The sequence below is a fragment of the Amblyomma americanum genome, chromosome 10 (assembly GCF_052857255.1).
Source record: "Amblyomma americanum isolate KBUSLIRL-KWMA chromosome 10, ASM5285725v1, whole genome shotgun sequence".
NCBI lineage: Eukaryota > Metazoa > Arthropoda > Arachnida > Ixodida > Ixodidae > Amblyomma > Amblyomma americanum.
This window is the reverse complement of record NC_135506.1, coordinates 61,920,296-61,947,069: the sequence shown is the minus strand read 5'-3', so window position 1 is coordinate 61,947,069 and position 26,774 is coordinate 61,920,296. Positions and strand designations below refer to the sequence as shown.

Here is a 26,774-nt window from a genome sequence, read left to right as displayed (position 1 = left end):
CCGCCGGTGGGATCCGAATACGACCTCCGAATTTCGCCTCCGCTGCTCTACTAAGCTACGGTGACGGCTGTCCAATCTACTGCCTTCGGGGTTTTTTGTGTTCAGTGTGACGTAACATTGAGAGCGCTCACTAGCACCACCCTCGTCCCAAGCGGCGGACGTTGCGAAAATTGCGAAGCAGCCGTTTGTCGCACAGCATTTCAGGGAGTGTCGTAAGATTTCTCTTTGCATACAGTTTAGATGTGATAATCGAGTTGGGGGTTAGCTTGCTACAGGGATTCGAATTGACGACATATGCGCTTTTAATTGTATTTCTTCTCAGACTTATCAAATTTTTGACGCAACCGCTCGTCGTACAGCGTTCCGGCTGGTGTCATATGAGCGTGTCTGTGTCTGTTTTTGTGCGTCCCAAACTAGCAAACATCGACATCTTGCGTCCACCACTTGCAAACTCGGCCGACCTCATCGCCGTGCAGCAAGAAGGTCCGAGCGTTCGCATTCTGGTGCGCCACCAATATGCAAACACATGAACCCGTAGAAAAGAACTTCAATCCATATACAAATGTTACGGGTAAAAACTGCACCCAGGTAAAGTAATGCTGTCGCATTCCGACACGTAAACAGTCTCAAGTTTCATAATAGAGCAGCGCAAAAAACGGCACAGAACACAGCAGAAACAGAGAAGACAGGACGGGCGCTGTGCAGCCAGGCCCTTGATGAACGACACGTCTGAGGCAGCCTTGGTATAGCCGCACTTGTCTCCAGTATTCGGATTTCACGATCTTTGCCACGCATCGTGCGTACCCACAGGAAGGCTGGTGGTGGTAGTGGTTTTATTAAAAATAATAGTAAAAAGGAAGGAAAACATTTTTGCTAGCCCCGGCATCTGCCATCGATACTGAAGCACCTAAGCTGGGGCAGCGGAAATAAAGGATAGCAGGCAGAATGGAGAAATGAAATGAAAGAGGTGAGGGGACAGGAAGAGAGGACAGGGGAGAAGTAATATGTACAAACTATTTACACAATAAGAAATGTGTCCAGGTTGTGCGCGTGATTAGTTCATTTTAAAGGAATTAAATAACACACGCGCACAGCAATGTGTTGGTTACAACTGGAGTGGGGCGTCCAGTTATTAATCGTTCAAGGTAGAACTTGCGGAGCGTTCGGTCACTGCGTGTAACTACCTGACGGAGAACAGACGGGACGTCAAGCCCGTGTGTTCGAGGAATGCACAGAGGTTCACAAAAGTTCGCTCACGAGTGCGCGCACTGCCCTGCAACCATAATAGCGTCTTGATGGAGTCTGGTAGTATGCCCTGCGCCCTATACGCCGCGAGCATATCGCGACGAGCATCGGCGAACGCGGCACAGTGAAGGAGCAGGCGTTCTAGTGTTTCCACTGCACCGCATCCGTCACACACATCACTCGTCGCGATTCCGTGACGCACCCGTCGTTCCCCGGGCCACACGCAGCCAATGCGCGCGCGGAGGATCATTGGACGTTGTGACCGTGTAAGTGCGCGATAGCCGGTGACACTGTCGATGCGCTCACCTCCCGCGAAGCGTGGGTCGGGGTGCTGCTTTCGGAGATGGTCGTGGATGGCCGCACGCACGTACTCCAGCGCAAGGGGCAGATCGCTGGCAGGTAGTTGGTGTGCAGCGGTCACGAGGTCGTCAGCTTCTTCGTTGCCGGCGATGCCGCAGTGACCGGGCACCCACTGTGCACGCACGCCACAACCTCTCTGTGCGAGGCGCTCGACGCGCGAGCGAATTTCCCGCACTAGTGGGGTACCGCGGCCGTTAGATTGCAGGCGGCTGAGGGCGGCGCGGGAGTCGCACAGCAGAGCACTCCTGGGCGGCGGAAGGCCGAGGGTGAGCAGCAGGTCCAGCCCGAGCCGGATCCCCATCAACTCCGCCGCGGTGGAGGAGCCCAGGAAGGCTGCGTGTTGCTGGCTGTGCAGTCGCAGGGCGGGGATGGTGGCCGCCGCAGCAAGGGGGCAGCTGTCGCGGGCCACTGAGCCGTCGGTGTACACGAGGAGATGGTCCTGGAGCTCCTCGTGTATGACGGCTCTGGCCAGCTGCTGCACAGCACAGAGGCTCCAAAGCCCCAATCAAGGCGTGGAGCTCGAGCGGGATTATCCTCTTCTTCAAGCACAATGACAGCACCCTCGACCTATAAGTGGCTTTGGCTGTCAGGTTAACCAATGAAATGGCTGACTGACGCCCCATCCAGTTCATGGTGACGCTAAGATCTGATATTGCACTACTGACTCCTATAGTGGCGCTGTATCGCGGCTAAACTGTATTACCTGGCAGTTGGCAAGCCTTGAGCCATCTCGGGGCTTGATGCCTCCTCGCCTTCGTCTCTCGCGTTGCCTACTGCCTTGAGCGTTCCAACTGCGTCTTGCACGTACAAGTAAACGAGCCCTGCGTACATCAACTGTTTCTCGGTGACAATATTAAAAAAAAAACAGTTCTCGAATATGCGGTTGTGCATTCTGCAGTCAGTCTGTTCGGTACAGTAGCCGCAGCTTATAGTTACCTAAAAGAAAATCACAAAACCGGTGCATCATGCCTGTACAGGCCTGTGCAGCTGTACTTCGAAGGCTGTGCAAAAAAAAATCGAAATGATGATGATCACTGATGGTATTTATTGGCAATATGGCATGCCAAGCCGAACACTGCCAGAAACTGTCCACTCGAAATGAGACTGCGGCGACTGTGCAACACGAGCAGCGTCACATTGATTTTGGAGCCATCCTGCAGCCACAAATTAGACTCCGCGGCAGTTAAGCTGGAAAGCGGTGAAAAACTGCATTGTTTCCAATTTGATTATTGTATCAAAGCATGAAATGAATGTGTAAGAGACAGGTCATCATCATCATCATCAACCTTATTACACCCACTGCAGGGCAAAGACCTCTCCCATGTCTCTGCAATTAACCCTATAAGAGACAGGTATATTTACAAACAAAAGCAGAGAGGCTGGCCAGAGTGACGATTGTCTGGCATGCAACTCTGCGTTGGGAGAGGGCAAGAGGGAATTAAAGAGGAGTTAATTGTGTACAATATAGATAGAAGAGTGCGAATATATTCGAGCACATCGCCAGTTTTTCCAACCACAGCCGTAAGTCGATACTCGAAGCCCAAACCGCTTGTGAACGAATGAACTGCATAATATATGGTCATCAGTCCGCAGTCCTTCGCTACGGTGCCATTCATGATCACGTGATAGAAGAAAGGATGTGTATACACGGAAGAGGTCCGCGAAATGAACGAACCCCGAAATTAATCAATAACGGGGCGCCTGTAGCCGATCAAAAAATATGTTGCGCTGCTCAACAATGGACCTGTAGCAACCATATTCCAGATCCTGCTCGCTCCCAGTGCAGAGCAGGCCCATAAACGGCCCAGTTCCATCCAAGAACATAACATCTTTAAACCTCCTCCAAGTTAAAGATATTTAGGCGCCTTCTTTTTCTTGTGTTCTAAGCTGCAATCCAAAGAAAAGATTGGGCATATGATTATCGCAACAGTGATCCCCACACGAGCCATCGTCATGTTCCGAGAAATCTGTACAGGCGACCGGTCATACGACTGCGTTTGTCTCACCCAAAACCGGCCAAAGTGAATCGCGCGAGCGTCAGACCAGAAGTTGGTTGCCCAAAATTAATTCAAGTAAAATTTACTTCATTTTTTCCCGACGTCATAGAATACGCCATCACGGTATTTTTAAGCGCATAAAGTCATGTGCCACGTCCAGGTAGCCACGCGGACAGCACCTTGACGTCTCATAACGATGGAGAAATTTACACGCGCGTACACAAAATGTTCGACACAGCTGCAAACAGAGGAAGTCAGCTAGACACAGACAGGAAACGATCAAGGAAATCAGGTGGCATATTTTTCTTTGGATGAAATGTATTGTTGCTGTTGTTATAGGCGTTGGCCTCTTGGCGAATGGCACATAGCCACGGAGGAGGATTACTCACGATTTGGGGCAGTCCCAGAGAAGAAATGGAATTCCTGCTCTCTACATCGGGAGCTAGATTATTTATTATTAATATTACTACTATTATTATTAGTATTATTATTAGTAGTAGTATAAAAATTATGATATGGTTTAACGTAGTTAAACCGAATAGACGTGCAAAAGCATTTGTTTAGCCCAACTGGCTCATTATTTTGCTTTATTGGATCGTCGGCACGTCAGGCGACGATACACTTAGGTTCAGCTCTGATCGAGATTAAGCTGATCTGATCTGATCGCGCCGCAGATGGAAGTTGATGGAGACGACGACGTGAAATGCACAGCGCGAGAGTGTGCTGCAGTTTAACACGACGAGTGATCATTTGCGTTGATAGCAAGACAGCCGCCTAGCTGGCTCCCCTATCTGGATGCATGTGTGTGCCTCCCAGACTTTTGAAGTTTTGGAAGGAGGATTCATGCAGAGGTAAGGCGGCCCGGTTTTTTGTGGCGTAAGCGTGCTTAGACTTTTCTTTTCGGCTCTATTTCCATGCAATAAAGAAAAACAAATTTGCGTTGATAGCATAGTGATCTCGCGCAGTGGCCAGAGCAGCTGATCTGTTGACGGCGCCGCGGGTTCCAATCCCGCTCGCGGCAATATTTATTTCATTTGTTTATTTATTTATTCAAGGTCAAGGCCTAAGCGGTGGCCCGGCTTTTACAGCTTTGGTCGTGAAGCAGAGCTTTCGCGCTAAAAAAATGGTAGACGATAACACTCGTGGCACCATGTCACCAGGCGGGCCTGTTAAACCAGAAGGGTGTACTGAACTCGGTATCGGCAGAGATGTTAATACTGCAAGTTTTGACATGTGCGCTCGTATGATTCCAATAGGAAAATTTGAAATTTTAATTTTAATGTACCAGCCGCGATGGCTCAGTGGTTAGGGCGCTCGGCTGCTGATCCGGAGTTCCCGGGCTCGAACCCGACCGCGGCGGCTGCGTTTTTATGGAGGCAAAACACTAAGACGCCCATGTGCTGTGCGATGTCGAAATTATTCCGGAGCCCTCCACTACGGCACCTCTTTCTCCCTTTCTTCTTTCACTCAATCCTTTATCTCTTCCCTTACGGTGCAATTCAGGTTTTGCAAGATATATGAGACAGATACTGCGACATTTCCTTTCCCCGAAAATTAATTAATAAGTAATAATTAATTTAAATGTATTCTAGGGAGGCTATCTTTTTCATCGACTAATACCTGTGCCTCTTCTTGTAGCGAACTTTCTTGAACAGCGCTGACAACTTATCTTCTCAGAAACGCGGCCGCCTACGTAGTGTACGCTGCGCGTGGCTATTTATTTATTTATTTTTTTATTTATTTATTTATTTATTTATTTATTTATTTATTTATTTATTTATTCAGTCACGTTACTCCAAATGTGTAAAATGTGTGCGTATAAGAGATGTGTGGTCACTAATGCTTTGCAGTTCGAATGCAAATTGTTCCCGAATAATAATAGTAATAATTGGTTTTTTGGGGAAAGGAAATGGCGCAGTATCTGTCTCATATATCTTTGGACACCTGAACCGCGCCGTAAGGGAAGGGATAAAGGAGGGTGTGAAAGAAGAAAGGAAGAATAGGTGCCGTAGTGGAGGGCTCCGGCATAATTTCGACCACCTGGGGATCTTTAACGTGCACTGACATCGCACAGCACACGGGCGCCTTAACGTTTTTCCTCCATAAAAACGCAGCCGCCGCGGTCGGGTTCGAACCCGGGAACTCCGGATCAGTAGTCGAGCGCCCTAACCACTGAGCCACCGCGGCGGGGCAAGTGCACACGCGAAATTCAGTCGGCGAATTTGCCCTAGAACGTATTTCTCCAAAGCGCCTTAGGCCTACCAGAACGAGTACATACCTCTCAATGAAATAGATATCCAGCAGCAGTCAGCTCCAGATCCGTCATGTCATTTCTTTTTTGATTCATGTCATGGTGGACGAAACAGTCCTGCAACGCCCACTGTCAAATTAACTTGTCCGAATGAAAGAGGTGACAGAACTCTTGATTTTAAAAACGTACTCGGTACCTGGCGTTCCTCTTGATCGATGACCCATTCATTTTGCCGTTCAGAGCAAGGACGCTAGCAGAAATTCAGGCGCTTTATTTAACGGGTGCCAAAAGTACAAAGTGAAGCCCACTTGCAGAAGTAAATTTTAATTCAGTATTAATATGCCAGATATGATCGAGATTGGCGCTCGTGAAGTATTCGGCCTCGCACTGCATGGGGAGAAGGAGCCATAAAAACGTTCGATCATATCTGCCGCCTTAAAACTGCGCGTGTACTCACTGGAAGGATGAGTTCACGGCCAACTACGTCGCTATATGCACTCTGGTAGACATATGCAACTCTAGAAGACATATGCATTGGAATAGGCGGAAATGAACACGAAGCAATTGAAGAATTTCATTCTCCGGCGTTTTATGGTTACAACTCACAACGTAAGAACATCCTGTCCCGCAGTAAAAGAGAGAGAACTAAAATTATTTTCCGTAATCCTAGTACAGCACTCCAGCAGAGCATGTGCCATTCCCATCACAGCACTATGAACGTGCTACAACAGGAGAACCAGGTAAGTGATGTCGAGTGTTTTGCTGGTACACTCTATACAGAAAGGAATAAAATGTCCCCTAGCGCACTCCCTTTTATAAAAAGAGAGTGCAAGAGGAGAGCTTACTCTCTTTTTACTCCCATATAGGTGTTTAAAGTGTAGCCGAGCCCGCTCTTTCAAGACTTGGACAGAAGAGGTATACGTTTAAGGCAGTTGACAGGCTAGACATTTCAAATGGTTTATGGGGGTTTAACGTCCCAAAGCAACTCAGGTTATGAGAGACGCCGTAGAGAAGGGCTCCGGGAATTTCGACCACCTGGGGTAATTTAATGTGCACTGATATCGCACAGTACACGGGCCTCTAAAATTTCGCCTCCATCGAAATTCAACCGCCGCGGCCGGGATCGAACCCGCGTCTTTCGGGCCAGCAGCCGAGTGCCATAAACCACTGAGCCACCGCGGCTGCAGGCTAGACATTCAGACTGCTCTCTCTCTGCGATGGTTAATCCAATGCTGCCTTTTCCGGGCGTTACTGGCTCCTGCCGCCCCGTTCTCTATTTATTTGACTTTATTACCGACGCCCAAACTAATAAGTGTCACGTCCTGTTCCGTGATCAGACATGCGCAATGCGACAGAGGGTAGGCAGCATAGCATCATTGCGTTCACGGTTGTTCTATTCGGCAGTCCGTTCGGACTGTGTTTTGCTGCGCACCTTGCGGTCAAAAACGAAACGCTTGTGCCTGTGTTCTGCTACTCCTTTGGTGCGTGTATGAAATATGAATGGATGATTGACAACGCCCACAGAAATGACGTGGTCCGGACTGTGTTCACTGCCTCAAAGCTTTAACGTTAGTAGCCACCGAGCTTTTTTGGGTGCAGTGAAAGCTGAAGTCTTCAATGCGTCGACTGGGGTTCGCATAAAAATCTTACAGACGCTCAGATGGCCTGATGCGTAAGCAGAATGCGCTTTTAGGACGATGCTTTTTCTCTTTTGGCGCTTCCCATTGTCCTAATGCGGCGCCAATTAAATTTAATTTAATTTAATATGGCTGGCTTTATAGCTCGCTGATGTTAATGTTGTGTTGAATTTGCACGCTTCACCGTACTCGGCGCGGTTCGTTGGATCAGAAAATGACATGCCCTCACTGACGTGATCCGCTGAAACCCGCTCGCTTTCGGCGCCGCTTTCTCTTTCCGCATACGCCTCTGCGTCGCTGCCCTCGCCTCTACGCTAGAGTTACTGTATAGGGAAGAGTTGCGCGTAGGACCGCTATATTGCTCTCCCAAGCGCCCAAATTAAAAGGAAAGCCGCAACTATTGCATGCAGGAGGCAGACTTGGTTCACGTTCAATCCGCTTCATTGTGGCTGCCAAGCTATATTCTGGGCAGATTACTGTTGCACTGAACGACACATCTTGCTAATTATGTCCCGACTTATCTCGATGAGTTACGAACAAAATACTCGTAATGTGGACGGGTGGCGCCATCTATTGTGAACGCCCAAAATCGCAAAAGCTCTGTTTTGTAACGATAGCTATATTACTGTAGCATATCGAGCCTTCAGCGCTACCCTGAAGTGACGCGATAGCTACAGCTGCCAGAGTGGAACTTGGTCACGTGACCAACCACGTGACGAACCACGTGATCAGCCACGGCGCCGCGCCGCCGGCAGCTGCTCCGCAACACGTGACCAACCACGGGACAGCATGGCGGCGCAGCCACAGGGTGACGGCGCCGGCACGCTGAAGGCTCGAAATGCTACCGTATTGTAGCTATCGCTGCAATAACTCTACTCCGCCGATTGCACCATTCGTCTCACGTCGGGGCCTGGTTCTTGCGCTCAGCTCAGCGTCGGAGGCTTCACTTGGTGGTTACGCATAGAAACACGCCGGCGTTTTTGCCTAATACCCCTTACGCACTAAAACACGACCCCTCCTTTCTCCCTCACGCCTTTGGGCCCCCCGTAGTTTCGCTTGCCTATGAGCTGTTCTATGGGCCAACACGGAGTAGAGACAGTGACGCTGTCAATTAAAACGTATCTTGCGAATGAAAATATCGACGAAAATGACACCAGAGTAAGAAGTGGGGCGTGGTAAAGCGAGAGGAAAAAAAATTGGAGGGGACATTTAAAGGAGCTCTCAAACATCTTCCAAAGAGAGCACATCAACTTGCTCAATCCCTCCATTGTGGTGTCATGAAAACCTGAGCCAAGCAACACGCTTCTACACGCAGCAGACGACTTACGATCACGCGCGAAAGTTGGCGAGCCCTTCCCGGCGACTCTTTCATGCTCGCACCTTCCTTCGTCCCCCGCATCTGCGTATACAAGTTGAGAGGGGGCTATTGGCTCGATTTTTTCAGACGTCAGGCAGCTGCCATAGCCATGACCAGTAAGCCACGTAGCTACGGCAGATCAGAAAGCTCCGCTCCCAGAGGTGGGGCCGGCGGAAAAGTGCCGACCTTCCAGCGCACAAAAAGTGACGAGAGACGACGGAAAGACCCGAACAAGGTGAAATTCAAATTTTGACTACAGATAAACCATCTTCTACAAAGAGCATTAAAAAGATTTTTGCTGGACAATATTCATGCAGCGACATGCTTTAACATCCCAGGAATACCACAATTTTATCAAAGCCTCTTTCAGAGAACCTTTAATCTCCGCCGTTTAATCTTCAACATTTAATCAAAGGTATGGCGCGATAACGTTAATGTATTAATGGCAATATATGCGGCATCGGTCATTATCGACCTTATATTCACAGACCGCTGAGAGTCCTCATACTACTCCGGGCGCAATGGTGCAGCGTATATGTGATGCGCCACTGCCCTGCGATGGCTGGTGCGGTGGCGACCAATCATTAAATTAACTGCCACCTGCAACAGTACCAACAGTGGTCTGTCCGCTGGTGGTCTAGTGGGCAAGCTGTGAAGACGCTAAAAAGTCACGTGACCTAGGTGGCCCACCTTGGTAGCCTCTCGGGGGAATTTTCCCTCACAGCGCCGACAATCGACGCCGGACTTTCTGCACAACGGAAACCTTAACACTATCGCGTTCAAACGACACAGAACACCGCAGAGATTTTGCACAAATCTAATTTCCTACATGCTAGGGTCACGAGCAGAAGGGAAAACTGCAGCTCTCCTTGAACAGGCATGCATATGCGTCCTTCAGAATGCGCAATTCGAGGAGACGACACTGGGCACTGCTACCGTATCAGGCGACACTTCTTCACCGGGTTCATGGCGGACGCGTTGCTACATCCGAACGTCTGCGAAAAGTCCGCGCTGTGTTGGAGCGCCACGTTGCACATGCGCTCCCCATCCGAGTCCCCGCAAAACAGGTAGCAGAAAAAAACGAAGAAGAGCTCGTCTTCCTTCAGGGACCCGATTCCGCCCGCACCGAAGCGTCGCAGGCCGCTCTTGAACGCGGAGTGCGTGTCGGAGCTTGCAGCTCGGAACGCGGTCCAAGCCACGGCGACGGAAGCGACAGCGCCCTGAATCTCGAGGTCCGGGCTTCTTCCGGTACCGGTTCCGGGAAAGAGGCACTCATGGTTTTCGGCGTACACATTTGCGGGACCACCAGTGTCGTTTGGGTCCCCGCTAGTCTCGACGTGATCGTAAAACAGCGCAGCGGCCAGGCGCGCTCCGCTTCCGGCCATTAGCACCGCGGCGCTGACATTGGTGGCGTAGAACGGTTCTTCCATGTGCGCCAGTGCCAAGCGGAAGTTTCGAAACCTGCCAGCAGCGCGCCAGATGTCACCATCCGGTGAAGCGGCAACTGGCTCCTCCGTAGCAACGAGGCCCCCGGCAGAGGCAAACGCTGCGTGATGTATCCAGTCGTACACGGGACTATCGGTCATGTTGGGGTAGCGTTCGTAATGTCCGACGAACGTCATCATGTTCAGTTTGTCCAAACCGGACAGGGCCAAGTCGAAATTTCGGTGCCTACTTGAGGTATTATTCACGGCCAAGTTTGTGCCGCCGAGCATTCTCCTCCTGCGTCGCTGACCGGCGAAGGTCTCGTGGACGAAGGTGGCCGTGTGTCGGAGGTCCACGACCTCGTGGCTCATCGGCTGGTGGAAGTAGGCGTCGATGGCGTGCCCGTAGAACGTGTAGGAATTGGAGAAGCACGAGTCGTAGACGCGCTGGGTGGCGATCGCTTGACTGCCGAACAGGCTGGCCAGGATGTCGAAGCTGCCGTACTCTGCGAGTGTCTGCACGCACAGGCCTCCGACAAAGTCGTCGGTGAAGAACTCGCCGTGCTTGGCGTGCACCTCGAAGAGCGTCGCGAAGAGTTGCGCGTCTTGAATGACCACACCGCCTCGGAGCTTGTCTCCGTCGCCATCCTGGGAGAGAGAAACGCCCAAGTACCGCCTCAGCAAGCCGTCCCAGCGGGCCTTCGGTACCGAAGGCGTGTATTGCAGGAAGAAGGACGCGTTGTCGCTCGTGGTGGCATGATGAGCAGCCCTCTGGTAGTCCTGGAAGAACTCGTCCAAATAGTCGTATTGACTGGCGAGCTCCATCAGCCGACTCTCGTTCACGTGGATGGCCAACGCCTTGTACGTGAGCCTCAGATGGCTCAAGAGGCCACCCGATTGTCGAAGGCTCGCCAGTGCCTTCACGTGCTCCTGGAAACGCCGGGATCGACCGAAGTGCAGAGCCAGGTGCTTGGACGGCGGCAGGTGTGGTTCCTGATTCACAGTCTCCATGGTGGCGACGTGGAAAGCAACGGGCAAATACAGCTGCCGCGACATGTAGAACAGGGACCCGAGGAAGTCCGGGTGGTGGTTGCGCGCTGGCCACGTGATGTTGCCTTTGGCGAGCAGTTCGTTGATCTCGGGGATCCTTGGCACTTTGATTATCGCCAGGCACGTCTGCGCATCGCGATTTGCGAGCGAAATGTTAGGCATTGGCAAAAGAAATGAAGGCATTAAGAATGCCCGCGAAGAGTTTTCCACAAGTCCACAGAGCTGGAGCAGCTTTCGGAAAGCAGATTTTTATTCCTATCAAATTGATTCGCAGTTTCGTTTAAAGAAAACTTTCAAACCAATTTTCGCAATAATGGCCATTCCTGCTAGAGGTCTTGTTCAAAATGCAGCACAATTTAGAGAAAAGTAACAAATAAGGAGGCGGCTGTGCTTGATGTTTAGGATGAACTGATATTACTTTTATGCATCGCTCATGCGCAGGCGTACCAATAGTTTTCCTGATAATGAAAAAAAAAGGAGAATCAAAAAGGATCGATCCAATAAACTGTCTACGTACGTTCGCTGACAAAGCCTAATCACACGAAAGCGCCACGAAAGTGGGGCGCATGCAATGCCTGCCCCTTGCACACTGTCTCGATGCCCGATGGGGGTACTGCGCTCCGTTCGAGGTGGTAACAACGTCCACAAACTACGTTCGCAGGCGTAAGATTTTGTCGCCTGACACGGACTACCAAGCATAGTTGATCGACTTCCGAGGCCGACAATGCAGAGAGGCCACTGAGCAATGCCAGCGCTATAAATGTGGCGTGACTTTCAAGTCTTGCGTTATATTAAAAACGTGACCGCACTGGTCTCCGAGAGTGAATCTGTACGAGATTCGTTATTATACCGTGTCATCCCACGCCCTCGCTGATGCTGTTCCCCTTCCAACTAAACCAGCTCTAAATTACACAAGGGAGACAAGAGACGTATCACCAAGGGACGATCACCAAGGGACGTATTATGTGAGTGAACGTATGTTGACAATTTAAGAAATCCTGTCCTGGTCCTGTTGTGATCCTGTTTAGGTCGTATTATTTTCCTCAGTCTCGTGTCCCTTGCGTAATTTAGAGCTAGTTTAGTTCGAAGATGAAATACCAAACATACATCATTTGAAAAGTCGTTTGCAGCACTGCGAAGAACTCTCTCGTCCAATCGAGGCCAAGGAAGACAACAAATAGTCCATTAGGTATTTGAGCAGTGTTGTGACTTTTCAAAACCGTTATTGAAGTAATTGAAAAGGTAGTTCAGGATGTTGGTTTGAAATGACAGGTGGCCATTCATTCACTGATTAAATTAGCAGAGAAAGTTCACGCGAACACAGCAGTGCGGGTGCCTCCTGCGAGGCGTTGCGCTGTCATTTTAAACATGGCGTCCGCTGAGTCGGCCCACGGCTGGTTTCGAGGGGAACGCGCTGGCCTTAAGACTGGCCGTGATCGGGCGGTTCTCCTGCGCGCAGGAGCTCGACACTAGTTGCTCTTCCTTACCCAAGGATGGAGCCACCAGTCGCGAGGTGAGGAGCTCGAAGGAACAGATTTTGCCGACCACGCCCTTGTGATTGGCTCTGATCACCGCAGCCTTTACTACGCTGCAAACAACTCGTGAGCCCTAGTGCTTCCTCTTGTGACGCTGTTTCGTGGCGTTTAGTCATTGATACGGAGACTGCACAAGCCATACTGCTCCCTAGCAATCTCACATAACCACTAAACTTAAGGGTACATGCATCGCAGTCAATCAATTAGCGCTCGTATTTCTGGGGAAAATTTGCTCAGAAATGTTAAGTCTCAATTAGACCTGTTCGCACGAAGCAAATTTCCGGGGTAAAATTTCGAATGAAGCGATATGTGGAGACAGCCAAGTATTGAGACTTCAGTGCACCTTGAAAACCCCAGGTGTTAGAGATTAATCTGCTGGACTGCACTATATAAGGAGTGTACGTCTCCCGTAACCCGCGATGTTGCTGCGGAACGCGATAATTCGGCAATCGTTAATTAACCAGAGTGAAAAGAAAGTATTCTTGGCGAAAAAAAAGGAACCTGCAATGTTCAAAACAACACGCAATCTTCGTACTGGCGGACCACTGGCAGTACTGATTCATGCGTTTCTCCAGATTTCCTTTTAAGTGGCGTAGCCAGAAATATTTTTCGGGGGGAGGGGGGGGGGGGGGGGCTCATGTTGCAGCGCGGCCTCCTCACAGAATTTGTGGAAGGATCAAACGCAACAATAATAACGGCATTGCTATTGACAATGCCATTGTGTATTAGATAAAGTTACGCACTGTCTAGACAGGTGGAACATGTATTTTTTAAATAAAATAATGTATTCGTATGCCTTAAAAATCGTGGCCGACAAGATTATAAAAGCATAAAACTGAGCAGGGAACAAGACACAGCAGAGAAGGAAACAGGACGAACTCGTCCTGTTTACTTCTCTTCTGTGTCTCATCCCCTGCTCAGTTTTATGTCTTGTAGTCAAGTCATACCAACTATCCCCTTATCGCTCACTCGTGGCAGACAACTGATACCAATGCTTCCATGTTTTTGCGTATTTAATAAGTAAAGAAAATATCACACGAAGCCTAGAACTATATCAGTCCGGAACCAGCAAAGCAGTGCATGCCGCTGACATGAAAAATGTAAAGGCCATGAAATTAGCAAGTAGAGGACTAATATTTTAAATAATGTTTGTCGTTCAAGAACCTTTACATTTTTGTATACATGTGCAACGGCCAGGGAAAAATCTCAATGACGCTGACCTTCGTTCCAGTGTACTGCGCAGCAGCTGTCACCGGTCATGTATTGCGAGTAATTGCACCAAAATACTAATCGCAACAGCGAGACATCGATAGGCCGTTGAAAGTTTGTGCTAGGACGGGGCCACTTGCGTTACAAGACTCCAGGTGCACAGGAGATGCCACGAAATCCAACCGGAGTTAGCAATGGTAATTCGCGCTAAAATGTCTTTTCTACTCTGAAAAAGACAGTGTAGGTGGAAATATCCAGAATGAGTTCCGGCGCCGGTGGTTGTTTTGGTCAGCGGTGCGTGACTGACGAAAAGTTTCGGAGAAGGCTAAAGCCCATAAGCCCCCCCCCCCCGCTCTCCCCCCCCCCCCCCCCCCCCCCCCCCCGCTGGCTACGCCCCTGTTCCTCTTCTGTACGAAACTGCAACTGTCCCTCGAGCACTACTCACGTAGATGAAGTGAGCCGCCCTGTGAATGGGCTTCGGATTGCCCGTGGGGTCCGGTATCATTCTCAGCCGTGAAGAGGCCCTCTTGGCCAGCTGTCCCCAGGACTCCGCCAGCACGCTGTTCTCACCGGTCCTCGGGTGGGATGCGTCCCACCTTGGGGCCACGCACAAAGACAATCAAAAAGTTAAGCAGGCTTGCCTATCCTTTATTACCTTAACTAACGTTCCCACTAAACCATTAACTAGCGTGCTCGTTATAGTACACACAACCGACATCCTTCTTGCCATCCATGAAGTGAATAAGCGAGAGCAATGTCTTTCGATATATACAGTCATGGACGAAAGTTTACTGGATGGGAATCGCAGAAGAACAATTATTTATTTGCTTTCGAGCAAAGCAACTCAACGAAAAACATTGAAGGACAAATGGGCATGAGTGCTCCATCACATTACATAATACCAGCTGACTGACTAGTGAGGCAACGCGGAAATATTTTCTTTTTTGCTATTCCGCATTCTGTATGTGTAATCTTTTTATCGTGACTGTGCCATCAGGCGCTCCATTCGGCCGCTCTTTATATATTTATATGTACGATTTACCTCGAAACTGTGCTTCTCACGATCGCTTATTCGCTGAATATTGGGCATTATTTGAAGTCATTAACTTTTCTAACGATCGCTCTGACCTTCAGGAGTGATTGGCTAGATGACGTGCTGGGCGAAATACCTGACACATGAAAATTTTCATAAAACAGCCACCATTCCACCCCAAACATCTTTCCTGCCGCTTTAAAACAAATTAATTTACCGGTTGCCAACTTTAAACTGCTTTCAAGAACAAATCCATCACATATACATAACATGTCCTAGCCTGATCGCAATGGATTTGTTTGTGATCATTATATATTAAATAATGTTACATGTTTCGTGCGTTAACCAATAATTCAAAATACACACACTACTATTGTACAAATCGGTCATTTGTCCTATTGTTTAGTATGATTTTGCCGCTTGGGGCCTTTACAGACAGCTCGAAATTAAAAACAAAGCATGAAAAGGTAACGGAAGCCCTTTATAAAATAATAATAATAATAATTGGTTTTTGGGGGGAAAGTAAATGGCGCTGTATCTGTCTCATATATCGTTGGACACCTGAACCACGCCGTAAGGGAAGGATAAAGGAGGGAGTGAAAGAAGAATGGAAGATAGAGGTGCCGTAGTGGAGGGCTCCGGTATAATTTCGACCACCTGGGGATCTTTAACGTGCACTGACATCGCACAGCACACGGGCGCCTTAGCGTTTTTCCTCCATGAAAACGTAGCCGACTTTATAGATAGAAAAGTGACAACCGCAACGTCAGTCATCCTTTAGTGGCCCTGTCTTGTAAAGAATTCACCTACCTAGACAGCCGGCTACCTTTTCCTCCTGACTAGTAACTTTTTTGTGTGAATTTTTGTGCCACATGGCTGTGACTTCTGCAGTTTCCGGTGTGTCTGTTGCTATGTATAGACCTCCTGCATGTTTGCAAGCAAACGAGGTGGCGCTGCAGTCCGCTAGTGGGCTCGCGGCAGGCAAAAAGCCAGGGAGTGGCGTCGCGGAGAGGTGTTGAGCGCGGGTTTTCAAGGCTTGTAGGCGCGTTTTCAGTTTCTGCGAATCCCAGCAATGGTTGATGCTTTCAACTTAGTAATTTCTCGAAGTACACGAGCCCGCGTTGGCCACGTTGCGGCGTATCAGAGAAATGGTTTGCCACTGCGTATTGTATACATGGTTTGTAGTAAACAGAAAGCGTTTTTGCAGTTGATTTCTACGCTAGATATTGAATAAAGTAAGTTTTTGGTACTCTGCACTTGCCGGAATGATTTTACTTCGGAACAGTAGTGAGCGAAGTGCTGGCGTTGTTTCAGCGGTGCAGATCGACGTGCGCTCACCGTCTGTTGACACACGTGTCGCGCTGTGCGAATAGCGGGGACAGCGTCGTGTCCCCGATCTCACTGTCTCGCTTAAGCGCTGTTTTTAGACTCAAAATCACGCACCAGCCAGGCCGACTTCTCCCCTTGTTAAACTGGTCGATTTGGTGAAAGTTTTTCATTTATCGAATTATTTTCATTCCTAGACCTGGGCTCTTCGGTTCCGTGACCAAAAATTATAGCCAAAATATTCAGTAGAAATTTAAAATTGCGATTTCTAGATGTGTAGTCGTCGAAAATTGTGAGGTAATTTCCTTGATTTCCTTCGGGTTATCTTTGATATTGAGTGCCGCATTTCTCTGACCAAAGCGAAAGCGAGGGAGGCCATAAACTAGGGAATAAGATTTAAGGTTCGTTTTCTGACCTTTCACATTTCTGCGATTGGCATTACATACACCTTCGTAATTTCGTGGCGCATGGAAATTGAATGATCTATTGTCGCAAACAATTTCTGAGACATTGAGGAGTGTAATAAATCACTCGATTGTTTTTATGCGAAGCATACTAGCCGCACAACCGAGCTCTTTCTTGCTGCGCCGCGCGCGGCCTGCGTAGCTACCACTTTGACCTACATCGGCGCACCACGTGATATGACGTCACAACAGCTGTGAAAGCTGGGGCTCAACTCGTGCGCTCGCTTGCGGACGCGCAGCCTCCGGCCGGCGGCCTATCTCCCGCTCCTACCGCTAGGAGATACTGACGTCACGCAATTGTATAAAGGCGACGCACCTCGTTGAGTCAGTTGAGCAGCGAGATGTCGGCCAGGGAGAGGGCGGCTCGCCAGACCGCAAAGCGCAAGTTACAAAGAGCCACGGAAACGGGAGAAGAACGAGAAGTACGGCTTGCCAAGCGACGTATGCTTCGCATCCTAGGCTTAACCATAAGCTAAGCCAGGCCATTTTTTCCTACATGTGCAGTACTATGTTCGTTATTTTTGTAAGAAACGTTTTCATGTTACTATATGTGCCTAAGTACTGATCGTCTAAAAAAAATAACAGATAGCGTCATCATGCAGAACAGGTCTTTGTGAACAAGCTGGCATAACAAAAAATTGCGCACTTTCTACTCAATTATTTAAGACCTTGGGGTGACTTCATATGGGTGTTAATTATAATTACCCAAGAACTGCGCCAGGTATAGCTAAAAATAAAACGCATTACTGAAAATAGCGTAGCAATTTCATATTTGCACCAAATTTAGTTACATATCGCATGCATAAATAACGCAAACACTTTTCATTGCCGCGTCCCCCTATCAATCTTGCCACGTGTCTGTTGGTAGCACGCCTGCGGCTGCTTCTTTCCAATCAAGCTTCGCGATCATGTACTACCTCATGAAACATGGCACATGTATAATGCAATGAAAAAGCATGCGGCTAAAATTGTGAGGTAATTTAACCAGAATACGCGAGGAGTATACTGGCCAGTGTTTTACTGAAGATGTTCTGCAATTTTTAAAATGAGCTTTTTGGAGTTAGAAGAACGCTTTTTCGGCGTAGCATTGTAAGCGGTGTAGCGCATCAGAATACAATGAAGGCGTACCAACTAGCTGGCTGTTCAACAAATACTGATAATAACTTATAGCGCGCTAGCACTTGTACTGGGCCATTCCCCACGTTTAGCCGCTGCTTGTTTGTTTGTTTGTCTGTCTGTTTGTCAGTTTGTTTGTTTCCCATTGGCTACAGCTGGCGCGACGCTCCTCCGAACTCTCCCTAACTTACCCGAGTACTCGCGTAAGCTCGGGTTAGTTCGGAGACCAAGACAAGGTTCTTGCTCGGGGATGGTAGTCTGGAATAGTGCTTCCACACTAATAGTTTTTATGGAGGCAAAACGCTAAGGCCCTGCCCGTGTGCTGTGCGGATGTCAGTGCACGTTAAAGATCCCCAGGTGGTCGAAATTGTTCCGGAGCCCTCCACTACGGCACCTCCTTCTTCGTTTCTTCTTTCACTCCCTCCTTTATCTCTTCCCTTATGGCGTGGTTCAGGTGTCCAACGATATATGAGACAGATACTGCGCCATTTCCTTTCCCAAAAAACCAATTATTATTATTATTATAATATTTTAGCTTAGTTTAATTGTGTTTAACCTCCCACAGCGACTCAGGCTATGTGGGACGTCGTAGTGAAGGGCTCCGGTTAATTTCGGCCACCTGGGGTTCTTTAATGTGCCCTGACATCGTACAGTACAACGGGCCTCTAGCATTTCGCCGTCATCGAAATGCAAATGTCGCAGCCCGGAATCGAACCCGCGTCTTTCGAGTGAGCAGCCGAGCACCATAGGCACTGAGCCACCGCGGCGGCTTGCACTAATAGTAGTTAGAGTTAACTATTCAATATTGTGTAACCAACATGTTATCATGTCTAATCTGTGCTCTGACGCGCTACATCACTCCAAAATGCTATGCCGAAAAAAAAGTGCTCTTCTAACTCAAAATGGCTCTTTTTAAATATTTCAAACATCTTAAGTGAAACAACACGTTGGGACCAGTGAAAAAGTTCCTCTAGCCCGATGGGTGGTTGCAGGCCTGAGAGTATTCTTTTATCTGTGCACCCTGATGTATATTCGCGCACCTTCCGCAGGCGTACGCGTAGAAGTTGTCGCACGGAGGAACGCTGGTGTTCATGGCTTCGGCGAACAGCTGCGCGTAGCGGCCGCACGTCTCGCTGCTGCACACGGGAGACCGCCCGCTGGGCTTGGGCGAACCCTCTGCTGGTGGGGCAGAGGGGCTGCGAACGCCAGCTGCAGGGCGACGATGAGCACGAACGCAGCGAGGGCCATGGCCAGCGAGAGGTACTGCGCGACTCCGGGATCCGGGACGGCGTCCGGGCGGCAGGGCTCCGAGAACTCTTGGTCCTGCTCCTGTCGCTGGCCCCGCTACCGGTTCCGAGACGGTGCGCCGAGCCTGTGGTCCGCCCCGCGAGGAACCAAAACGCCGATAGGGAAGCAAAAGAGGAGGCACGCTGCCCTGAGACTGCGACGCCTGTTGTGTATAGGATACATGACGTAACCTTTTGAGGTAGCTTCGTGCAAGTGTGGCAAGCCTTTCAAGCATAAAACGCGCATGTGTTCTGAATGTGAGCATTCCCAGTCTTTTAGGTCCCTGCTATTGCCGTGGTCCTGCGTGTTCCTGTTCACCGGATCATTAGCATAAATGAAACTCAATACAATACTTATCACTGTAGAGCCGCCGCGGTGGCTTAATGATAATGGCGCTCGGTTGCTGGCCCGAAAGACGCGGGTTCAATCCCGGCCGCGGCGGTCGCATTTCAGTGCAGGCGGAATTCCAGAAGCCCGTGTACTGTGCGATGTCAGTGCACGTTAAAGAACCCCAGCTGGTCGAAGTTTCCGGATCCCTTCGCTACGGCGTCCCTCATACCCTGAGTCGCTTTGGTACGTTAAACCCTCATATACCGAAGCTTATCACTGTAGACCTGGTTACCCTGAGGAAATTGTTTATTTTTTCACCACGAACGTCCATGAGTCCAAGGAAACATCAGTCGCAGGCAGCAGTGACAGCTATCGACCGCGCACGATTCGAGGATTAACAAATTATGCGGGAAGGCATATAGGTTTACTTCAAGGCTTATGCTCTAACGTGCGCTAGCTCAATGCATATTTCCATTCCGAACTGAAATTCTCCCCTCTCGCAGGAGCGCAAGGAGCAATAAACAGGACGTCCAAAAGAGCAGGTGTATAGACTTGCTGATTGGTTTGAACTTACCACCTGCAGCATATGGTCTCGGTGCGTATTTTCACCGTGGTATGTGGAAATAAAATGTCGTCTTTCTTTGGCACCAGGAGAATTCACTGATCCGGACAGTAGACCATCGCGCCCAGGAGGCTTCAAAAGGACAGCGAAGTGGATTGTAAATAAACTAATAGTTAGTTCTAAATTCCACTTGAGCGCATATTTGCAGCTACAAAGGCAAGTCGTACAGCTGTATCCAAGCTTGAGAAGCTGTATTCAGAATTTGAGAAATCAGCATACCGCCACACGGTGAAGGTGAAATATGACCGAGCATTCCCCGGTAAATTCTTGTTGTTGTATTGTGCTTTATTAAAATAATTATAAAAAGAAAGGATAAGATTTTTGCTAGCCCCGGCATCTGCCATCGATACGGAAGCACCTGAGCTGGGGCAGCGGAAATAAAGGTTAGCAAGCAGAATGGAGAAACGAACTGAAAGAGGTGAGGGGACTGGAAGACAATCACTAAGCCTATTTCGACCACGTGAGCGCTCACTTCGAGGGTACCACATGAGAAGCCGGCAGAGATATTCTGGAGGTTTCATGGCTGTTAAAATTATTGTTTCAGAGAGCAGAATTTCTGCTCACACTGTACAAATACTCAACAAAAGTGTGCGCTGAGCTTACACTGTGAATATCTCAAGCCTCACCGCGCGCGAAAGCGAATACGTACTCCAAAGTCAACCCAGATCCTAAGCCAAGCTTAGAGAAAGAAGTTCAGACCAAGCGTCTGCTGTCCAGCCAGGACGCAGTACTCTTATGGTGCTCCTGTAGCTTCTAATCTCTGGAAGCTTAGCAGGCCTCTCATTCGCCTCTCCGCGTAGCTATGCAGCTTCATAACCGTCACCATCATCCCGACTACGACCACTGGAGGACAAAAGCCTCTCCCGTGTACCTCCAGCCAACGATGCCCTGAGCCAACTGCGGCCACCTTATCCCCGCAAACTTCCCTTGTTCCCGCAAACGTCCAAATCAGACTCTCTGCTGCCTCTTGCTGCTCTTGCCTTTCTAAGAGACCCCGTCCGTTACCTAAGCGACCATCGGTTGTCAGTTCTAAGTGTTACATTTCATGCCCAAGTTCATTTTTTTATTTTATTTCGGCTAGGATATCCTAAAATCGCGTTTTATTCTCTGACGTACTCTGTTCTCGCCATGTTGCTTAAAGTTAATTATGAAGTTTTTCCCCGCTCTCTGCGCGCTCCTCAATTTAATTTCAAGCCTTTTCGTTAGCCTTCAAGTTTCCGCTCCACAGATGAGTACTGGCAAGACACAAATTATATAACTATTCCTATTGAGGGATACTAATAAGCTGCTACTCATGATCTGATGTACCTGCAAAATGCACTCCACCCCATCTTATTGTCCTGTTTAACCCGCAAGTGCTAAATCTGCGGTAACTAATTGCCCTAGGTAGGTGTGCACAAATGACCGGAGTGCATAAATAACTTTTTACAAGTACAAGCGCTATCAGTTGTAAAACAAGCTCGAGATTAGAAAAGTAGAGCTTCGTTGTTTCTTGACGTTTATACATTGCAGAAGCAAAACATGCGATGGCATTATGCAGGTGACCGTCGCGGTCTGGCTCGGGGTTCATGCTGTCTCACCTTCGCCTCGCTCAAGATGACCTCCCTCTTTCTCGCCGACTTTCATTTGTGGTGAAGGTTTTCTGGGGCCTTGGACAAAACCTTCATCACAAAGGACAGCGGTGAAGGTGCTCCTGAAAGTTCCCGACTATAAACTTTAAGCTTTAAGTGTGCGCCCTCTGCCCCGCTGTTATAGCGGTCGATGGACACGTGAAAAACTCAATTCGGTGCCGCTTTTTCTTCCCTCTTTTCCCTTTTGTTTTCCTCCCCACGTGTAGGATAGCCTACTGGGCATCGCCTGGTTAACCACCCTGCCTTTCCGTCCAACCGTTTCCCTCTCACTCTTGTGAGCTGATACTTGCTCTTACTCACGTCAGTGTCTGAAAGCTGTATTGGCAGGTGGAAAAGGGGAGAGATTGAGAGAGAGGGAAGTGCACGAGGGAAGACGAATGGAGGGTAGAACACATGAGGTTCCATAGCTCAAAACAACGAAGGGCAAGACACAAGCGCTTCTTTCTGGTCTCTTTGTTGTTTTAAGCCACGAGTTTCCCAGTAGGAGGCAACGGGTGGCAAAGTGTAGAGGAGAGAATCCGCTTATACACTACTCTCAGGGGAGAAGAAAAGTGGGAAAGAGAAGAAGAGTGGGTGGGAGGTGATGAGAGGTGGTTGGAGGGGGGAAGAGTAGGTACGGCGTCTCACACTGTGATTGCTGGGTTGGATAGGGGGACTGGACCACTCCACCCGCTTGCACGGTCTGAACCCTTCAGCGGCTGCTCTGTTCAGGATGGAACACTAATGCTGACGCTTACCTTGGCGCATCAATCGCATTGATGGACTGTAATTTTTTTCCTTTGGAGCGTCAAAAGCTGCTGGTGTTAACTTGTGAGTACTCGATAATAAACGCGATTCTATACTGCGGCGAAATGCAACAATTATGTCATCCAATGTACGGAAAGTGATTATGACCGCCATATCACAGTGCCTGAGACCGTTTTGAAAGTTCGGTTAGGAAGGAGACGGCTTTCTGCGCAGTATCATATACGCCTGTTGCCTGCGGCAAAAGCTCGTCACAAAAGCCGAGGCGCCTGTGGCCGTAGCGAGTGAATGTCCGTACAGCAACGCAGTAATCACTGCCATTGACTGCATGTGAGACCACCATCGCGCATGAAGACACATGAACAAATGAACCGAGCCGTTTAACCTACCATGAGCGCGCGTCCGCACTTCGGCCACGGACACGATGGACCGATGAATTGTGCAACAGCTTTCGCGCGCCTTTGCCACATTCGGTATCTTCGCATATTTTTCAGCTTTCTTTGAAGCGTGTCTTGCCTTCTTAGGTTAGGCTGGGGGAAGGCATGCACCGCGGCTCGAACCGAGTAGGAAAGTCACCCGTGAACTCACACACTCAGCTGGTTGATGCAACTGCAGTGGCTCCGATGAGTGCAACGGCCCCAGCGAACCAAGGGACGGCCACTGCTGGCTTCTGAAAGGGGGAAAAATTGGTAGGAATTTAATCGCGTATTCGTGCGAAAGCAGTTTATTTTTCTATTAGAGGGGGCAGTTAAGCTCCACCTTAAGGGTATGACATAATATATTTAGTGGGTTAATGCCCATATATGCAGAACTAGTCGCTCGCTACTTAACATCCATAGATGGCGGCGAATCCTCATTGCTGTACCAGAGCAGCGGCTAAGTGATGCGCCACTGCACTGGCAGGTGGCTGTTTCTATCACAGCCACCGGTAGAGACAGTGCGACTCATGTCGCTCTTCCTGAGCAACCTCTCGCGCATCTGCCGCGACACTACTTCGAAATTAGCCGAGTGACCGCGGAATGTAACTTCGGTTACTAGGCACCGCCACGAGATACTACGTACGGTGACAAGATTCTTGGTCGGTGCTGGTGAACGTACAAGAGCTTTTAGACCAAAAGCCACCGCCAATGTAAGATTAATGCAGCAGAGTATGAGCGAGCATCACTGTTCCCCATGACGGTGGGGAGCGGTGTGATCAAATCCACCAATCACCGTGCGCCACGCCGAACTCCCTCGCCACTTTCCCCCCCTGGATTCTGATTCGCGCCAGCGGTTTCTCTCCAACCATCCCCTCCCTCCAGCGCCGCGTGATTTGTCTAGTTGGCAATGCTCCCGCCGACTCTCCCTCACTCCACTTTCCCCCTGTCAGCTCCCTCAGTCTCTTTACCACCCTTTTTGCCTTCTTTCTTTCGTTTTCAGACGCTCCGCCTGCGCCGGACACTCTATGGGCTAAGCGGGGTTATAATGCGAACGCACTGAAACATTTGAGTAAGTCACGTGATGCAAAACGAGATTCAACAGCAGCAGTTAAGGGCGATATACCAGGTGCTTCAGGGAAGGAGATCACTAAATTAAGGAAAAGGGTTTTTGAGGTAAAGAACTATTTTTTTTCGACATAGTAAAATCAGCGTTGGCGGGCGTCAAAACACAAGGCAGTGATGTTAACTAGTAAAGTGATAAACTAAATTCTAATAGTTAGCTTTTTAACTATTACCTATAGGCAATTGATTGCTGATTGCTAATAGAGATTTGTAGTCGGCCATTGGTAATGACCATATCAGTTTTTAGAATTATGGAAATGCGATTACCCTCGCCGCTGTGGCTCCAGAGAACTTGGCTATTCCGACAAGTTGCATGCACTGCAGAGGTTCCTTCGCCTACATGGTGTTCGAAAGCGCGTGTATTTTGGCACGGTGCAGCCAAATTTTGTTGGGCCACTGCGGCGACGGTAATCGGGTTTTTGAAAATCTAAAAACTTCAATTGCCATTACTAACGGCCGGCTAAAAATCTCTAAGTGCACTCAGGTGCCTATCGGTAACAGATAAAAAAAGTCAGCATTAAAATTTAGTTAATCACTTTACTAGTTAATCTGATTTGCCTGTTTCTGATGTCCGCTAACACTGGTATTACTATGAGTGATAAAAAACCTAGGCCAATACAGACAGCCTCCTGGCAAAGCGTGGCTCTAAGTAGGCCCATAGTTGCCAATTAGTTTCTGATAATGCTTGTACCACTTAGCACATCCAATAATGGCCCCGGTGGTCCGTCACTTTTCCAGTACTGTGTGTGCAGAGAAAATATTCTTGCTATCATGGGCGTTAGGCAGAATTCTCCTACTCATTGCCATTGCTGGCTTAAAAATTGAAAATTAGTTTTGGGGGAAGGAAATGACGCAGTATCTGTCTCACATGTCGACGGACACCTAAAGCACGTCGTAAGGGATGGGATAAAGGAAGGATTGAAACAAGAAAGAGGTCCCGGAGTGGTGGGCTCCGGAATAATTTCGACCACCTGGGGATCTTTAACGTGCACCGACATCGCACAGTACACGAGCATCTAGAATTTCGCCTCCATCTAAATTCGTCGACTCACCTTAATGCGTCGGCGTTATCCGGTTCCGGCGAGTGCTCCCTGTCATGGTGCTTCCGGCCTTTCTTCCCATGATGTCTGTGACGTCGCGTCGAAACGGAACCGACGGCTTGTCCTGGACTGGATCCCGGGCTCACAGGGACCGGCTCGAAGAAAGGCTCGGCTGCTGGTTGTGGGTCCATCAGTGCTGCCTCACGTTCAGGATTCGGCACCAGGAACACGAGTGTTTGGAGACGCAGACCAGTGTCCCATTCTGCAGAAACTTCCTTTTCTTTCCTAAGTAGCTCGATCCGAACGTTTGTCTTTCTTTTCTTTTTTCAGTGTGGTTTCACGAAATGTTGTTAGCCTTTCAAAAGATGGCTCATAACCACACTGGGGGATCGGCCAAGAACCGGGAGGCAGAGGTTGCTATTCACCTGTACTCAATAAAGGCAAAAGAAAAGCACGCAGGAAAGCAGCACCAGTGGATTCTACCTCAAGAAGGGGATGGACGAGTCAAATTGCCGTCTACTGTCGGCGTCTTCGTCGCGGTATTCCCTAACCAAAAGCACCCACGCTCTCCTGCTGAAAAACACTGTCTAAAGTAGACATTTCGGATATATAGCTGGTACCTGCTCATGGTCCAGGAGCTTCAAAAAGACGAAGAAGCCAAGAAACGCCCCTGTGTCTCCCTATTTTTCGTCAACCTGGCCAATCTCCCGCCGTGGGTATGTGCCATTAACACTGATGACAGCATCATCGTCATTTATTTTTCGTCTTTTTGCCGCTTCTTCATGAACATGAGCCTGAGCCACAGAGGAGATGTGAGCAGTTGAAGCGTGTTTGCAAATCGTGGCCTGTGGAGCACGCGGCTTTAGCGCCACCGGCGACAGCGGCACAGTCATACATTGCTATAAGTAAGCAAAATTCACATGAGCCCCTTCGCATAAATATATACTTCGAATACTGAACAAGGGAAAATGGCGCAGTAACTGTCTCAAGTCTCGGTGGACACCCAACCGCGCCTTGAGGGAAAGAAGGAAGGTGAGAGTAAAAGAATAAAGAGAGAGAGATATGTCGTAGTGCAGGCCTCCGGAATAATTTCGACCACCTGGGGATCATCATCATCGTCATCAAAACTTTTATTTCCACCGAACTGAAACTCCTTTTTTTACTCCCCGGCACGCAGGCCCAAGGGAGCCCTACTAGGAGCCTCGCAGACTAAGGTCTGGTGAAGACACATTGTCGCTTCACGACCTCAGCCGCTAGGCGGGTGGCTTGGTGCTGTTGAGCGGGGTCCTCGCTCCGCAGCAAGGTCTCCCAGGCTTCTCTGTCTTAGAAGAGCTTCAAATGGGCCTAGTTGGTTTGTAATCTTCGACATTGTTATTACGCTACTCAAGTTAACACAGACAAGAACGACACATACATACAGGGCGCTAACTATCAACAGATTTTATTGCGTGGGAAATTCGTTTTATATGAACTGTTAAGATGAAAAAAAGAAGGGACACAACAACAAGTAGCTTCATGGAGATGAGTTTTCTAATCTTTTTCTGCTGACAGGCATGCGTAGAGAACGGAGTCTTT

At 49.0% G+C, this 26,774-nt stretch overlaps 1 protein-coding gene across 1 annotated transcript; it reads right to left on the bottom strand.

Moving 5' to 3' along the window:
• Positions 1-9,779: 9,779 nt before the first annotated feature.
• Positions 9,780-25,390, bottom strand: LOC144108352 (uncharacterized). The gene is made up of 4 exons (XM_077641607.1): positions 25,212-25,390; positions 19,045-19,515; positions 14,511-14,661; positions 9,780-11,447 (listed from the first exon to the last, which is right to left on the bottom strand). The coding sequence occupies exons 1-4, from the start codon at positions 25,388-25,390 to the stop codon at positions 9,780-9,782; spliced, it is 2,469 nt and encodes an 822-aa protein (XP_077497733.1).
• Positions 25,391-26,774: the final 1,384 nt, after the last annotated feature.